Source organism: Platalea leucorodia (assembly GCF_965183815.1).
Source record: "Platalea leucorodia genome assembly, chromosome: 1".
NCBI classification, from domain to species: domain Eukaryota; kingdom Metazoa; phylum Chordata; class Aves; order Pelecaniformes; family Threskiornithidae; genus Platalea; species Platalea leucorodia.
In genome coordinates, this window is record NC_138823.1 from 4,835,601 (window position 1) to 4,853,191 (window position 17,591).

At 41.4% G+C, this 17,591-nt stretch overlaps 1 protein-coding gene across 2 annotated transcripts in view; it reads left to right on the forward strand.

Moving 5' to 3' along the window:
* The window catches only part of PTK2 (protein tyrosine kinase 2), a 227,826-nt gene that overhangs the window by 47,264 nt on the left and 162,971 nt on the right, over positions 1–17,591 (forward strand). Inside the window, exon 1 of one of the 2 annotated variants that reach the window (XM_082317406.1) lies at positions 15,943–16,088. The exons of the other annotated variant lie outside the window; for it this stretch is intronic. Coding sequence (XP_082173532.1) covers positions 15,947–16,088 — 142 coding nt within the window. The 5' untranslated portion in view covers positions 15,943–15,946. Of the gene's footprint in view, positions 1–15,942; positions 16,089–17,591 lie in introns of those variants that run through there. 2 annotated transcript variants of the gene reach the window in all.

Consider the following 17,591-nt stretch of genomic DNA (forward strand, 5'->3'; position numbering starts at 1 on the left):
AATTGCCAGGTGAAGTAGCAGTAGCACGAACTAACAGAACTGAGGATATGCAGAATTCTTAAAATAAATGTTCACATTTATTACAGGGGGTAATAAATTATGCAGTGATTATTCATGCAGCTGAGAACAAACTCAATAACATGAGCAGAGAACTGTTGTTAATGTCTCTGCTTAAAGGGAAAAAACCAGTAACCGTGTAGTCAAAAGTAAAAAGGTACAAAACAGTGGCTTTTTGATTTGTCACTTCAATTTTAAATAAGAACTGCATACAAGCTGCACTGAGATTGTAAACAGTTCTTCTCAGGGCAGAATGCCTGACATGGTGCTTTGGGGATTACACAAGGAAGCCTGCGCTGTCTTTTTCACTAAAAGCAGTATTTTCAGTAATCCCTTTGAAAATCAGGATTTTTTTTTTTCCCTAGGAATCTTTTGCAGATTCTATTAAGAATTCTGATTTTATCCAACAGTAGACTTGATGTTTATATATGTGTAATGGTTTTGGTTGTAATTTCTTTATTTGTACTTAAATTCTGAGGTACTCTTAGAATGAATGAGTATGGAACTGAACACTTCGGCTTATGAAATGTTAATGCTCTCAGGTTAGAAGAGCTGTCTGCATGCCCCTTATAGTTCAGAAGATGCGAGAAGGCTTTTCTTCTTTTGATGCAAATATGCCTTATAGTTTTAATTCTTTTCACCATCGGTGAGGAATGTGCTGTTTCTAGGCTTCCAAATATCGTATCACAAAACTTCTGTTATTACTGGATGAGATTATTGCTGACAACACTGAAATGTCACTTTGAGGAAGTTTCCCTTGCTATTTGTGTGTTAAATCTTCCTATTTTAAAATTTTGTTGATTAGTTCTAATAATCTAATCATCTGTACCTGTATTTTCCCATTGTCATGCACTCTGATACTTGGAAAAGCAATATATGTATCCTTTGTGAGGTTATGAAAGCCTTGCTGAAGTAAAGAGAAACAACATCCCCTAGTCCACCAAGCTAGTACTTTCATCATAGAAGTCTATCAGGCTGGTCAGGCCTGATTTCCCCGTCGTATATCCATGCTGACCACTTCTGATCACCTTCTTGTCCTCATATGTTTAGAAATGGCTTCCAGGGTTATTTGCTCCATCATCTTGTCAGGAACGGAGGTAAGGCTACCTAGCCCGTAGTTATCCAGAGCCGCCCGCCTTGCCCTTCTTGAAGACAGGAGTTCCATTTGCTTTCTGCCAGCTGCCAGGAACCTCCCCCATTTGCCATGATAGTCTGTAAAATGGTTTAGAGTTAAGAAACTTGCCCTGGCTGGAGACCATTGTTTTTCGGGGAGTATGTATAGGGATAGAGGAAAAAGGAGGAGATGGGGTGGAAGGAAAAAAGTATCAGGAATGGTGTGGCCAGCAGGACCAGGGAGGTGATGGTGCCCCTGTACTGGGCACTGGTGAGGCCGCACCTCGAGTGCTGTGTTCAGTGTTGGGCCCCTCACTACAAGAAGGACATCGAGGTGCTGGAGCGTGGCCAGAGGAGGGCAACGAAGCTGGTGAAGGGTCTGGAGCACAAGTCTTATGAGGAGCGGCTGAGGGAGCTGGGGTTGTTTAGTCTGGAGAAGAGGAGGCTGAGGGGAGACCTTATGGCTCTCTACACCTACCTGAAAGGAGGCTGTAGCGAGGTGGGGGTTGGTCTCTTCTCCCAAGTAACAAGCGATAGGATGAGAGGAAACGGCCTCAAGCTGCGCCGGGGGAGGTTTAGGTTGGATATTAGGAAAAACTTCTTCACCGAAAGGGCTGTCAGGCACTGGCCCAGGCTGCCCGGGGAAGTGGTGGAGTCCCCACCCCTGGAGGTATTTAAAAGATGGGTAGATGTGGTGCTTGAGGACATGGTTGGACTTGGCAGTGTTGGGTTAACGGTTGGACTCGATGATCTTAAGGGTCTTTTCCAACCTTAATGATTCTATGATTCTAAATTTCAATATAGAGTATTGAGAGTAGGATTAAAAAAAAAATCAGGGGTATTGGGAATGATGTGACACCCCAAATAACTGCTTTAGTCTGGTTTGATGCTCGAAGAAGGTGAAATGTGGTATCTTTATCACTTAACGGGGGCTATGACATGTTTGCGTGAGGAAGCAGGGAGTAGGAGCTGATGGTATGAAAGGTCCTTTGAGTCCTAGGCTCAATGTTCCTATAAATGTTGACAAGCTGGGTTAATAGTCTGAGAGTTTAAAACAAACAAAAAAAGCAGCACGTTTTTTTATCTTTTCCTATCTGTAGTTCTGGCTTCCAAGGTTTTGGGGACGTACACACTATAGTGAGGATTGTTCTTGCTTACTCCTATGCAGTCACCTCAAAGTGGAAGAATTCCAGTGGTCAGGGGTGCATCATACACAAATTGTATCACTTGAATATATAGTACGTAAGATTTTTTTTCTTCTTCTTTGTTCTAATTCAGTGCTATTTTAGGACAATTTGGAAATTTTTATCTGCTTCCTTAGAAATTAATATTACAAATGATGTCTTTAGAATAGGAATTTTTCAGTTTGGAGGGATAAGGATATTCTTCCTATGGAAAACTGTTCAACTTCTTTTTGCAAGTGACCGAAAAAGGTGTGGGCGAGAACCAGTGCTGGTCCACTTGGGATAACTTGAAATATCCCGATTCCAGTTATGCAGTTCAGCTTTGAATTAAGTCATCTGAACATTTTTTGTATTCTTTTAGATAGTGTACTTAATTTCATTCCCAGTTTCGAAAGTTTGGTTCAGAAATGCTGAGATTGTGTATATTCCCTCGCTGAGGATGATGGACGAGAAGCTGGAGCTTCAGTGTCATACGGGCACCCGTTGACACTCCTCAGCCGGGTTTTCAAGGAAGGGGTTTGTTCCTCTTCTATTTGAGAGGTGGGTAACTTATATCTCACATAGTTAGGGGTGCAGGGAAGGGAGATCATCCAATGCTTTATTTTAAACATACTAAGAGTTGGCATTCTTCTTTTAAAAAAAAAAAAAGTCAAGCTTTTGACAGAGCTTTTGGACAAAATATAAAAGAAGAAACCCCTGAAAATTCTTTGGATGGGTTTTTTTGGGGGGGGGGGGCGGGGGGGAACCCACCTAGGACAGAAGCTACTGAATTTTATGGATTTTTGTCAGTAGTAATATCAGGGGAATTGCAGGAGGATTTAAACCTCTGTACTACGTGCTGTCAAAAAATAAATAACTTGTGGTAATGGTTTGCTTAGAACAGGATGTTTATTTGCTATGAGAAGATGTTTACCTGTTTTGGAGTCAAAGGAATACAGACTGAAAATGGTTACTTGTGGGTTCTGTGCCATGAAATTTTCTCTTTCGTTCTGTTGAAACGAAGCAGGTGTCTAGGAACTGGCAGTTCAAGTTCAGCTGAGGCCGTCCGCAAGTGCTCTCCTGTGATCGCAGTGAAGAAAGTTCATTCCGCACTGCACACCCACGTGTGTGTTCTTGCTGGCAAACTGGCTGGCGATGGTAATGCAGAAAAAGCCGAAGGGGCATCCGTGAGGATTATTCAAGCGGCGTAGTTGATCTAGATCTACAGTAGAATTTTGTCTGGACTCCAATGAGGTTACAGAAATGTGACATTTCTCATGTTTCTGCAGGAGAAACTGTAATTCTCAGCCTCGGGGAGTAGCTGTATAATGAATGCTGTTGCACTTCTCACAAGTGGAGGTTGCTGTGGGCTTGCAGTAGAGAGGTGGAGCTGGTGCAGCCATTTCAAGGGGTACCTTTGTAAAGACCTGAGCGAGTGTCCCTGCTCTAGCTCAATATAGCAAACCATGCTGGAACGAGGCATCCTTTTTAGCAGGGCCTCTTGCGATAGGACAAGGGGTAATGGTTTTAAACTAAGAGAGGGTAGAGTTTAGACTAGATAGAAGGAAGAAATTTTTTACAATGAGGGTGGTGAAACACTGGCACAGGTTGCCCAGAGAGGTGGTAGATGCCCCATCCCTGGAAACATTCAAGGTCAGGTTGGATGGGGCTCTGAGCAACCTGATCTGGTTGAAGATGTCCCTGCCCATGGCAGGGGGAATGGACGAGATGCCCTTTAAAGGTCCCTTCCAACCCAAAATATTCTATGATCCTGATAGTAGCAGAGTATGCAAAACCTGTTGTCTGTTTTATACTTACTGTGTGCGAACAGTGAACTAATTTCCAATGCTGTAGTTGAGCATCAGCTGGAGAGAGTTGCTTTTACATTGGAAGACTGGCTGTACTTGCTTTAAGAAGTGTACATCTGCTCAGTTACAATGTCCCTGGCTATGGTTGCAAATTTAAGAACTTTTTAAGGGTATTTGGTAAAGAGTTAGGAACTTACAGGTTTTTGGGTGTGCTTGTTCTATTTTTAGGGTGGGTTTTTTTGGTTTATAAAAGTTTTTGTGATAGGCAAGGTAGGGGATGGGTATCTACTAAGAGGACTGGAGAATTCATCTATCTTGTCTTACAGGAGAAAAAAAAATAATCCAAGAGCAGAGCCAACCTCGCAAAGGGAGGACAGTGAGCAATCAGGGCATCGGAATATTGTGAATGAGAGATTCTGTTGCTTCTTTACAACACAAAGCCTTCAGGCGTAGTCACTGAAGGTATCTTGTTCTGGTGCAGAATTACTTAAGGAAAACACAAAATTTTGAAGAAATTAATAATTATGGTACATAAACGTGTTCTTTACTCTGTCCTGTGAGTGATAGCCTGCTTATGCCCATGATGCATTCACTCTTTTTATAAGACTACTCCACAGAAAGTACAGTTTCTGCTAATTCCTTTAACCCCTTCATCTCTTGCAGTTCTTTCAGCTTCGATGCATAATACACTTAACCGCTTTCGGTGCGAGTTTCTGTTCAATCCGCACACCACGCTGGTCTCCTATCCAGTTATATTTGCATCCCATATTGTAGTGTCCTACTGCGGAAGCAACCTAAATGAGCAATAACTGACTGAGCCTTGATAAGGTTTTCAAGATGTTATCTCTTGTTGTTGTTGGGTGTTTTTGTTTGGTTTTGTTTCTCCCTGTTGATAAAACACGAAGATATTAGCAAGGAAGGTTTTCCCCATCCCTCCATTTCGTCAAGAAGTTAATACTTTTACAATGGGTTTTGATGCAACTTGAAGCTTTCTTGGATGAGTGCACTGGAGATGCTTGCTGTAGTATCCCAGTATGTTAGTACCTAAGGTTTTCATAGCAGCAACTATGAAGTGAAGGAAGGGTGGGGATGACAGTGTTACTGAAAGAAAGATTTTTGAAAATCAAGTTGGATCTTGTGTAGTTAGTTTATGTAAAATGTTCGGTGTTAAGAGCGTGTTTTTTGTTCTCCAGGACCTGGGTTGTGAGTGGCTTGGGATCTTCTCCCAAAATACACAAAGCTTGTTTGAAGTAGAACATTACGGGCTACAGTGAACCAAGAAGAAAAACATTGCAGGGCTGAACTTTTATCAACTACTTTGTTAGAAGTTATGCCTAAAATGACCATAAATAAAAGATTAGATGAGCTTTCCTTTAGTCTATTTTTACATCCTTGTCAGCTCTTACTGTGTAGCTCCACTGCTCTGCTTGTGTCGCTAGCTAATAACTTTTTATTTGTGCAAGATTTTTTTTGTTCAGCAGACGACTGGAAAAAGGAAGTAGTAAGAAAAATTGTGGATATTGGACCTGTGACTTCCTCCTCCCTTCTCTTTTTTATTTTCAGAAGGTGAAGAAAATATTTAAGAAAATATCCAAACAGCTTATGATAGCTGTGATGTTTCCTGCAGGCCTTTCCACTGTTGGGTATGAGTTGGGGATCAGTAATTTGAATACGAGAAACTGCAGAAGTTATTTTGTCAGGCATAAAGCTGATGATCTTCAGGTTTTCATATGGAAGGGTCAAACTTTAAAAAAAAAAAAAAAAAAATCTGTTCTTGTAGCAAGCTCATTTTTCCTCAGGACTTTGTTCTGACGAGGGGTCAGAATAACAGAAGTGGTGTGTTAAATGCCTGTGCTTCCATTGATGGGCTGGAACTACGCTTGAGATGGAGTGAAACTTCTTAAATTCTTAAGAAACTGTTTGGCACAAAGATGTTTTCGAGATTATATCTTCATTTACTAATTATCCCTTTAAAAAGATCTTTAAAGTTTCTAGTTAGTCTTCGTTCAGATTACTTGCTGGAATAGTTTCACATGGTTTGATTTTTATATTTTTTTTTTTTTCACAGCAATTTGTGATAATTCTTTCTGTGCAAGGCTTAATATAGAGAAATATTGGAACTGTATTTCCAGGATTAATAGACTTTATCTCGTGATTCAGATTTACCTGCTTTTTTGTTTAAATCTATAAAGACTGGCTGGCCCAGGGTGTAAGCACGCATGGTTGTGGTTGGTTTTCTGCTTATTCTGCAGACACTTTACAAAAAGCTCCAGCGAAATGGTTCTGTGTCTTAGTGGAGCAAACTTGCACGGACTCAAAGAGCAGCTGGACTGCTAATGAAAACCTAGTTGTATTCTAAGGCTTTTGGTCTCCGTAACACGTTATTGATTAGCATTGAAAATGCTGCTGACTCTTCCCTGGTCAACTACGCGTCCTCCAAGAGGAGGAGTAAAAGGTGTTATTGAAACTTGAGGCCTCATGATAGAGAAAGGTGGGGGAGCCAAATGGTACAGTGAGATGTTAGAGGTAGTCATGATCGTTGAGGTTCTGGAAACATCAGTAACTGAATTACTGAGATTTTTATATAGAACTTATACCCTTCATAACCCTTTATAAGAAAGGTTTTAAGTAGAAGTTTGAAGGACAGTGATCAGGCTTTGTTTAATGAGCTGCGTCCTTCAAAACCTGAGGGGGGGAAAGGAAGTCTGTCCTTCTACCCCAAGGCAGAATTGAGTAGACTTAAGTCATTCCTTGAAGAGATTTAACCTATTAAGATGGCAGTTTTGCAGCTCCTTCTGCAATTTAAAAATTCTTACTGTGTTTTGATTTCAGGGTACTTGAACTTCTCTACCACAGGTTTAAGTTTACTACATTTTGTTCTCTGTGTCTTGGTGGCAGGATATGGCTTATAGTCTTCCTCTGTTTATGCATTCACTGATTTTTGTCTCAGTCTCTTGTTTCCTTAAAAGCTTTAATACTGTCTTTGTTGAAATGCATCAAATGGGATTGTGGAGACCAATAATAATTGGAAGTGCAGCTCGAAAGCTCAGTACCACCCAAGAGATGAGCTCTTGGCCCTGTCGGATGCTGTTAGGTGCCGACAATGTTGTTCCTGTGATGTTTGGTAATGGAGGTCGTTCAGGCTGCTGTCAGAAAGGGGATTTTTTAATGTTTTGTCTACCACTGCAAGACATTGGATATTTATTCAGTATCTCTTCTCCTCGATCGGCAGAAGGGCTGTACCCAAAAAGTCAGCTGTATCAGTTGGTCTTGTAGATTCTGGTCTTGCCTAGTTTAATTTTTATAGGAGCATTCTTCAATGTGTCTTCAGCTTCATCAAAACACTGCCTTTTGTGCTTAAGTTGCCCTCAAGTCAACAGATGAAGTTTAGTACACTTAAAGTTCAGTTGAATTTGGAGCTACAGAGAAGAGGTTGTATTCATCTGCTCATAAATTTACATATTATAAAAGGATGCAGACTGGGGATATTTGCTGTCTTTGAAACCCTGAGTGCTGTTTCATCTAGTTTCACAGCTGGTTAGGTAAACTAACTTGGGCTGTATTTGGTGGTGAGCTCCTGGAAGCCTTTTCAAAACTAAACAACATGTGCGTGTGTTTTCTGAGCCCTCTGATAGCACTCTGCAGGCATTTTTGTAGGGAAACATAACTTGTTCAACAGAACTGTGCTGATGACAAGGTGTCTTGTGTAACTGGAGGAGCAAATGAGGCTGTTTAAGGTGGTGGATTTTGCATCAAATAAAAGGTTTTGTGTTACCTGAAGATGACCTTTGATTCCCCATAATGGAGCATAAAATGACTGCCTGAGGAGCTGCTCCTTGAAAGTTTATTGCTGGTCTCATGAAGCAGCGATATAGGTGAAAGCTCTTGTAAAGCAAATGTCCCTTCTTGGTATAAAATTGGGAGAGGGGTTGATTAAAGTGAATTTTCAGTGGTTTAGAGGCTCAGCTACACCTGGACTGTACTAGAGGTTCTCCTAAAAACATCAAACTCTATTTGTTGGAATTGTCATGCAAGAGTTTTGAATCCAAATTACGCTAATTGGAGCAGGAAAGGGGGATTTCTGTCTATATGACAATATTTTCCTGTTTTTTTAAATATGCTAGTCTTTGCTTGATAGGATAGGCACAGAATTTGCTTCGTTAATAGAGCAGCCTTAATGTTTGTATTATAAAACTTTAAAAAGATGCTATGTAAAAATTAATTTTTATTTTCTATTTTCTTAGACTTGAAGGGTGTCAACACTGGCTTGTTGATGTGTTCTGTAACACTGGAACTTTAGACAGCTATTTGTCTTAGCCTGTAAGTGTTTGTTTATACATAGAGGATTTATGCTATGCTCATCCTTCACTAAGAAATACAAAGTTAACTGTTCCACCAGTGTGTCTTTAAATACAAATAGAATAAAGTTGCATTATTGCAGGGTTATGGATTATTTTTTATTCATGTTTGTAATTGCATTTTATGGTTTGGAAGTCTGAGGAATTGCTAATATTATATTTGTGTTTTATGTAACACCAGGAGTCTTTAAAAATTACATGCTTTCTTCTGAGGTGCAGTGATACATAAATCAGGTACAACTCTTAGTTGTAAACATGTTTTCAGCACAAAGTTTTTTTGATAAGCTGTTGTTCTAACTTTGTATTTAGCATATAGAGGAGAAGCCGCACAAGGGAGACGTGTCCAGACTGCACCATTTCTGGTAAATGAACTGGACCCTCTGTGGCTGCACAGCTTTCTCACTTGCATTTCTGTAACTGGTTATTAGATAGATGAGACCGAAAGCAGCCCAGATATGAACAGACACTGAAGAGACTTGCTGACCCATAAGCAACTTCATTTCCCTATATCCCTCTTAGAAGATGTGACTAATTATTTCTAGGTTACCCTTGAATTAATGAAGATGGGTTTTTAAGAAGCATCTGTAAGGTCAACTGATCCACTCATGGATCCCTTCCACAGAACAAAAGTCATCCTCGCAGAATGCGTATCCTTTAAACAGCATCAAAGAGGTGGCGTCCTCCCCCTTCAGATACCTTCTGCTGTGTTTGCCTCATAAATAGAAGGTTTTCCCCATAAATAGAGGAAGCTTTATAAGGTCAGGAGAGGTTCTGGTGACCACTCTGGGATAGCTTTGTTTCACTCCTTTTCCTGTCGCCCCTCCTTTTTCTCCTCATCCGAGAAGGCTGAAGGGAAGCAGTGCAAAGAGATACGAGCTTGTCACAGAGCAAAATTATCAGACTTGATTTTGCAGTAAAACGAGGAGCAGGATGTGTAGGGCTCACTTTTTCTTCTCATAGTTTTCTAGGTCTTCATGAAGCAGATTTTTGCTGTAAGCACTGGAATTGTGAAGGAACTTCTCAAAGATGTCTTGAGGATAGCAACAGTTTTGTTATTTGTTTGCATTTTTTTTTTTGTAAATAGCCTAGAACATGAAGAGTCAGAAGATCGGAATCAGTGCCCTAAGGAAGGAGTCATTTTAAACCGTTCTCAGCTTTCATGGCGTTGACTTTATACTTCTCTACAGTAAGCCTTCAAAAAGTAAATGGAAGGAAGTGGGAGACTGAGAGTGGGTTACTCCACCCACAAGAAAATCTGCTACAGCTTTCATGCCTGAAAATTAATACAGCCCATATGTGTTTAAAAAATGGCTAGGCTTTATTTATGAAATAATAAAAATAAAGTGAACTTAGTGGTCCTTCTAACATCTGTTGTCTTAACAGCATGGGCTAGGAGGCTGCACGCTGTCTGCTCTGCTGCTCAACGTCAGAGGATCCCTTGGCAAGGGGACGTACGGAAGACTTCATTACCGCTACATTCTTCTTGCGCTCTCCCAACATCCTGCTCTGTTTCCCTTCCCCACCTCACTACTACCAATAGGTTGAGTTTGAAAGTAAAAGCAGTGAATTCTGTCAACTGCTATTTTAAAAATGTAGTTCAGAGGATAGTAAAGCTAATCAGGGGACCGTGGCCCAGTAGGTGAGAAAGCGTTGCTTTAAAACTGCATGTTTGAGGAATACCCTGGATGTATTTTACTAATAAAGCTCACCAAATGGAGGAAGATAGCCACAAATTCAGTACTGGGTTGAATTTATGCCAGAAGAATGTCTTAAGCAGAGATCCAAAGCAATTTATATTCTAGAATGAGTTTATGGTGGGATACTGCCATCTTCTTCAGGTCAGTTGAAGCGCTGTAGTGTGACTGTTGTGGTGTATTTTCTTCTCTTCCTGGCTATCAACTGCCCCAGGTTGAAGCTAGGAAGCGTGAGCTTCACTCTGTCGGACTCGTTCAAATCTCAAGCATTCTCTGAGCAAGAAATATTAAAGCAGGTACCACTAGAAGTTCAAAATGAAGACTAAGTTCACAAATCCAAATTTTGAATTTGAGTGATGGGAACCTCACAAAAGAGCACTTAGCTTTACAGGCAATGGATGTTACTAGTAGTTTGCTTTGCCCTTTTTTTTTTTTTTTTTTAATTCTCTAAGGTTTATTTCCTAAGTCCTTGTTACCTTTTTCCTTCAGGAGAAAAATGGCCTAATCTAATCTAGAGCATGGAATTAGAGTTTTTGCATATTGCCGAGACTCAGATGAATTCATGGAGACGATGTTGCTTCTCAGTTGTGCCGAATTATTTCTGTTGGAGGACTGGGCTTGGATTTTGACACTCAATGTAAAACAGCGTTTGTCTTTCCGTTTTTGTCTGAGAATACCCATAGTTAAATAAGAAAGACCACATCTGGTGGCAGCATAATGATGACTGAACTTCTCAGTCTTCAGAGATCCTTTGAGTTCCTGAAACCTGTCACCCTTGTTCTCTGCTGGGCCCTTTGGCAAGGGGCGTTCAGGAGAAGACACTAATGTGGGTGGAGGGGCAGGGGGTTGCTAGTGGGCAAGGATGATAAATGTAGGGACCAGGTAATCCAAGGCAGATTTCCCAGACAGCCTTAGCAAACTTGACCTTAGTGTAAGGTAGACTTCAGGAGCTGTAATTCCAGATTTGATGTCGTGGCGATGCACCATTTTTCAATAGTTCCAGTGAACAAAGGAGATGGTATTTGTTTGACTCTGGCTAAAGGAAACTTAGGGCAGATAATCTTTTCCACTCTTAAGTATTATGTGCACACACACAAAATAATTCAAGTAATTAAAAAAAAAAAAAACAACATAAGGAACAAGCTTGAGAGAATGAAGATTAATGACGATTACAGTGCAGTTTCAATGCTTGGAGAGCATCTTTAGAGAATTCTGGATACAAACATGGAAAAGCAAATGAATTAGGATGCAGAAGATTGTCACATGAGCAGTAAACATGTTTTAATTTTTAGAACAGTCATCAGGCACTCTTAGCTTTACAGGCTGTTCTGCAGTTGTCTCAGTAAAAAGCATTTGTGGCTCTACAAAAAAAAATCCTTCACTTTTGCTGAGGGCAAACTTGGTTTGGGAGCTCTCATTTTTTATTAGCAAAATGAATGCAATGAGGAAATGTTGTTCTTCCATCTCTTGCATCAATATGCAGATCTTCTTAAAATAAATGCGCTTGTTCTTCAGCATCTAGTAACTACTAGAGGGATAAACAGTAGCCCATGAAGTGGCTAAGACTAGGAATGATCAGGTCCAAAATAATGATGATGATGATGTGATTGCTGCGCTCTGGGCTGTAGCTCTTCATTTTTGTCTCGACAAGCACACGGGCTGCTCTCTTCTCTCTGGTGGAAGGAGATCTCTGTTGCTGGTACACTCATCTGGTAGCTGAGATGTTGCAGAAGAGGAACTGACAAATCGTTATTCTGCTGTCAAACGCTGCTTTGATACAGATCTGTCTGCTTTCTTCACAAAGTTTCTGAATACTGAGTTGAGTTTTTGGTTTCTCAGGGCAATGAAACTTGGGCAAGTATCCTGTGTTTTGCTCTGTCCTGTTCCCCTTCCCAACAGTGCTCGAGCTTGCCAGCCATTTTGATCAAAATTTGATAAATAGAGATAACTGATGTGAAAATAATTGGTTGAATAGTGGAGAGATCCTAGTGATGCCGTTCACCGAGAGAGAAACTGTAGTTAGCTCTCTGCCGATTAGATATCCGAGACACCCCACAGGAGCTCAGTCTCTAGACATAACCCTAGAGAAATCCAGGCTTTGCCAGTTCATCCAATAGGCATTTTAGATCTTTATTTTTGTATAAGCTTGAGTGAAAAAAATTATACAACCTTTCATGTGCCTCCGACTTGTACAAAACTCTTGTTTAACCCTTTATTCCACAAGGCTTTGTGATTTTTGCGGTCGACTTCACTAGGAGACAGGATCAGCCCTGCAAGCAAAATTAAAACAAAAACTAAATGCCTTGAGACAATTCAAAAGCTTCTGGCTCCCCCCTTGCTTTCAAAAAGCTGATGCTGATATTCAGTAGTCTTTAAAATCAGGCTGAAACTGAGCAACCAAAGTCATAGTCACAGTAGAGAAGTCTTGACTTGAATTTCCTTGGAGGCAAAATGCCATTTCTTGGCCTGTCTGTTGTTATTGGGATAGTCTGAGTTTTTTCTGGTTAGAACGTGTGTTTTAGGAAAATGGCCAGTGCTTCTACATCTTCTTAGTAGAAACTGATGCAATCATTTTTTTAAGATAAATATTTTTTAGAATTTTCTGTGGTAGCTGTTAGCATCGTTGCTTACACAGTGAGTACTATGCAAATACTATCAGTGTATGTCAGCATATGTATCTTACACGAGAATAATCAACAGTCCTGTTCCACAGTCCTAATTTCTGACAGATGTTCCTTACCTCAGTAAATGTTATAATTTGATTGGCATGACTTAAACCAGATTATTTTACATAAATGATACTCAGATACCTACTTGATGAGCAGCATTTATAAACTGTTGCAAATACTTGGTATTAAGTATACTAGAGACATAACTTTTCCAGTTGTTTTGTTTGGTGGGGTTGGTTTTCTCTGTATTTTTTTTGTTGTTTTTGTGTGTGTGTGTGTGTGTTTTTGTGGGGGTTTTGTGGGGTTTGTTTTTGTTTATTTGTTTTTTTTTTACTTTGTGCCTTGTCTTCTGCTCTATCCCTGCCCCCTTCCCCCCCCCTCCACCCAACTGAAAGTTTGGGACTTCTGACTTTGTCCAGAACACAAATGTTATGCTTTTGGCTTTTTTGTACAGAAAACCTGGTCATGTTATTTGAAAGAAGAGAAGGAGCATGTCTACTGATTAATTCTTACAATAACAAATAGAAATTAAGTAATTAAAAAAAAAATCCTAGCATCTAGGAAGCACTTGTCTTATTTTTCAAAATATATACTCAGTGTAAAATAACTTACAAAATTGAGTAAAAAAAATTCTCATGCTGTGTAGTACTTTGTTTTCACCTTCATTTTGTAGCCTAATATTACAAGAAGAAGGTACGTCCTTGAGGAGAATGATTATAATACTCGTGTCATCAATAAGGATAGCTGTAACGAGCAGGCAGTATCTCTTGACACTTGGATTGATAATCTGTATTAGTCTCACCTGATAAAAGTATAAAAAAAATGTGAGTCCACACATTCTGTTTATTAGAATTCTCCTTGGCAATACACTTACCAGTTGATATTCAAAGGGCTTTGTTTTCATGAATAAAACTTAATTTAGGCCCTACCACTTTTACCTCTTGAATTTTTTTTTAGCTAGTTTTCTGCAATACACTTGATTTTTATGGAAGAAACACAGGCTTTTTCTATTTTTACACCCTAAAGCACAGACTAAACCAACTTAAGGAATACTAAAGAAGTATCTGCAGCTTTCCGTTTTGTAACGAAACAAGACTGACTTGCTCCAGGTCATCACGAAAGCCCGTGGCAGAGCTGGATGTGTAAAAGCAGCTTTCAAGCTGCAGCTTGAACCACAAAGGCGCCTATCCTGCATCCGTGCATCTTCTGTAGACACACAAATGCAATAATTTATGTTCTAAATATTACTATAACATGTTTTGCTTCATTATTGAAGGTAAATATAATGGACCTTGTTGCTGGAAGTGTTTGGCTGGCTGTGTAGCACTTAGGGGCTTTGAAAACTTCATGGGAGGAAGGCACCCAGGCACGGCTTCGCTTCCCTTTGGCTTTCTTCAGCCCCAGAAAGAGCTTTGTGCCTGAGCAGTGATGCAGAACATCTGATGGGCCTGCTTCTGGCCTAATCTCCCTCTTTTTTTTTTTTTTTTTCTCCCCCAGTGACTATTTTTTCCTCCTTTACATACAGAAGAAAGGAATACTTAAAAAAAAAAAATGCAGCAACTGTAATTATCAAGAGTTTTGACGTTCACCACTGTACTTCTGCATAGCCAGTGTATTGAGAATTGAAGACAGCAGTATTATAGTAAAGAATGGTAATTAAACATATGCTGTAGACGGGAGCGTGCTGCTACAAGTAGGCAGATAGGTTAAGTTGAAGGCTGCTGGCTTTAGATTAATTCCCTTTTGGTTATAGTCTTGGATAGCCTTATGCCTTACTGCTGAGGGCTGGGAGTGAGAAAAGATTACCATGGAATATATAAAGAGCTTTAATGATCTGTGAGTCTTGCTCCTGTTGATTTTTAATATATATTTTAGCCGAATCAGTTGTTTATAAATTTTGTGAAACCTTTTGCTAGGAGTAAAAGGAATATTTTCTTTATTTCCGTATACATATGCTGCCTGAATGTGCGTTTATAAACATATGCTTTTGCAATGTTTACACTGACATTTTTAAAGGGGAAAAAAAAAAAATGGTGGTAAGTAGTTTTGATGTTGTGGGCTCCAAAGTTCAGAAGCAAATGCCGCGCGTGTGTACGTTCGTGCTCACCTTTGCCTTTTGCCTAGCAGTATATAAAGAAGCCCTGGTTTTAGAGGAGGGCTAGACCTGGTACCGGAATTAGGGGCATGGGCTGTGATAGTTGCTCTTTACTTAAGGCAAAGGAAGGACACCAGGGTTTTTTTCATGGATAATCTTGGAGTCGTGAAGTCGAGCAGGTGGTGATGGGTCTAACCCCGAGTCCTGCTGAAGCTCACGGAGTTCTCGTTCGCTTTTAGGGTGTCGGGCTCCTTTTTTCAGTACAGCCGTATGCAAGTATAGGTAGAAAAATATATAGATATAAAAGCGAGGCCAGAGTCTGAGGGCTGGGCGGGAAGGGGCGGTTTGCCGGAGCAGCCGGGCCCGGTGCGGGGCTGCGGTGCGGGGAGCGGGGGCGGCCGGGGCCGGGGGCGAGGCGGCAGCCACGGAAAGCGGTCGGGGGAAGCACGTCCCCAGGCACGACCCGGGTCAGCCTTGATTTGCAGCTCAGTCGCTTTCAGAAGCGGCTGTCAGTTTGGTAAACAGGAGGCTGCCGGGTGCGTTGAACAGAAGGGGGAGATTAGCATATTAATGTGGCGCTTGCTAATCGCCTTCCCTCCTTCCTCCCCGCCTCCCTCCCTCCCGGACCGAGGCAGGAGCGCGGGCACCCACGCTCGCTCCGCCGCCTGCTTTCGCCCTCCTCGGCAGCTCGCCCCCGGCGAGGGATGGTCCGGGCTTTCGCTCACCGAGGCCCGAGAAGATGAAGCAGCGGCGCGGCCTCCCCCGCTCCCCGCCGCCGGAGCGCGCTGCCCGCGGCGCGCTGCGGGGCCGCGCCCCCGCCGCCAGGTGAAGCCCGGCCCGGCCCGGCCCGGCCCGGCGCGGCCGGGGAAGGCTGGCGGTTCTCCTCCTCGCTTGTGGATCCAGGACGTTCAGGCGGCTCCCAGCTCCCCCCCCGCTGCTCCCCGCCCCGCAGGACCGCATACTGCTGGAGCGCTGAATCGGGACATTGTATGCCGAAGCCCGGCTGGGATCTCTGTACGGTCGTGTGTATGTGGTTGCTGGAAGTGGCAGGCCCGCAGGCCCCGAAGCGAGCAGGTGCTATCTATATGGAGAAAAGCGGCTGTAGCCCATTCCCGATATGCTGGGCTAAAGGTACACATACTTTTTTTTTTTTTTTTTTTCACCCCCATTTTTTTGTTTTCCCCCCGTTCATGTAATGTTTTACCACCTGTCGATTTTTTCCTATCAAAGAAAAAAGCAAAGCTAGAAAATAAAATATTTTTATTCTGGTCATGTGTTTGTAATGCAAAGCAGCCTGCAGGATCTTCTTTCACCTGACAGCTGTAATGCCTCCCCCCCCCCCCCCCCCCCCCCCTTGCTTTTCAGAATGATTTGAAATGAACCAGCGCTTAAGCTGTTTGGTTTTTACTTCCACTGATGTGAGGATCCGAGGGCTTTGTTTTTGATCTTTGTATGTTTGAAACCACTAAGAGTGTAATTCTGCTTTCCATTACCTTTTGGAAGTAGTAGTTTTTAAGTGGCTGATCATAGGTAGCGTTTACAGTGGAAGACTAATATCTTTTTACTCGATATCTTAGAAGTTGCCACCCCTCTTCACCCCCCCAAAAGAGACAATAACTAGCCACAAAGCATGCATTTATTACAATGAGAGGGTTTGACTTGAAATTGAGGTTTAACAAGAATTAGATGGAAATACGAAACTCATTCACAGGATTATCTTAACTTGCATCCCGAGAGATTTATAACGTTATGACTATCCCAAAGATATTTACCCTATTATCATCTAGAAGGTATTTGTATGTTGGTGGTGCGGGTGGAAGTGTGTATATGAAGATACAGTACAGGGGTAAAGCTCCAAATTCTGTTAGTAACCAAAGAATCAGATCTTCCTTAGATGGAAAACAACTGTAAAAGGTTGAGTGTTGCTGATTGTAAGCATAACTTTCCTCGTGTTCACTTTCATTTCAATGCACTTTCTTTTTTGGAAAAGAAGCTGGCAGCGAAGTATTGCGTCACCGTAATCTTGGATCGCAGACAGAGGCAGTTACTTCAGAAGTTCAGGGGAAACCTATCTGAACTAAGGAGTTGGTAGGCATAGCTGATGATGAGTTGTCTTGGAAAAAATAACAGCAAATTTATTTAGAATTTTTATTGTCTCATTATTTGGAGGAGACGTGAAAGAGCATTTAACACTGTCTTTGTCTTGCATGCTTTCTTCTGTCCCTTGTTGAACTGTTCAGGCTGAACTAGCATTTACCACACATCGACACGTTATAGTAGTACCTATAGTAGAAATAACTTGGAAGAAATCGCAGAACTTGACCACCACGTCCTGGGAATGTCTGATGCAGTTCAGAACCTGTCAGCTCACTGGGGAATAATAGTTAATAAAACCGTGAGTAACAGTAGCTGGAAACAACAAAGCTGTGCTTTGCTCTTGGTAAAACTTGTTTACCAGGAAAGGGTAATAGCGATGCCTAGTCCCCTGGGTCATAAATCGGACAACCAAAGTATTAGATGAAATGAAGATTCATCTCCTTGGACTGTTCTGAGGGTCAGAATGAAGGTATTCCCCAGAGAGTAACTTCAAAAGTAAGGAAGAAAAAGAAAAAAAGTTGTTACCATCTGTTGTTA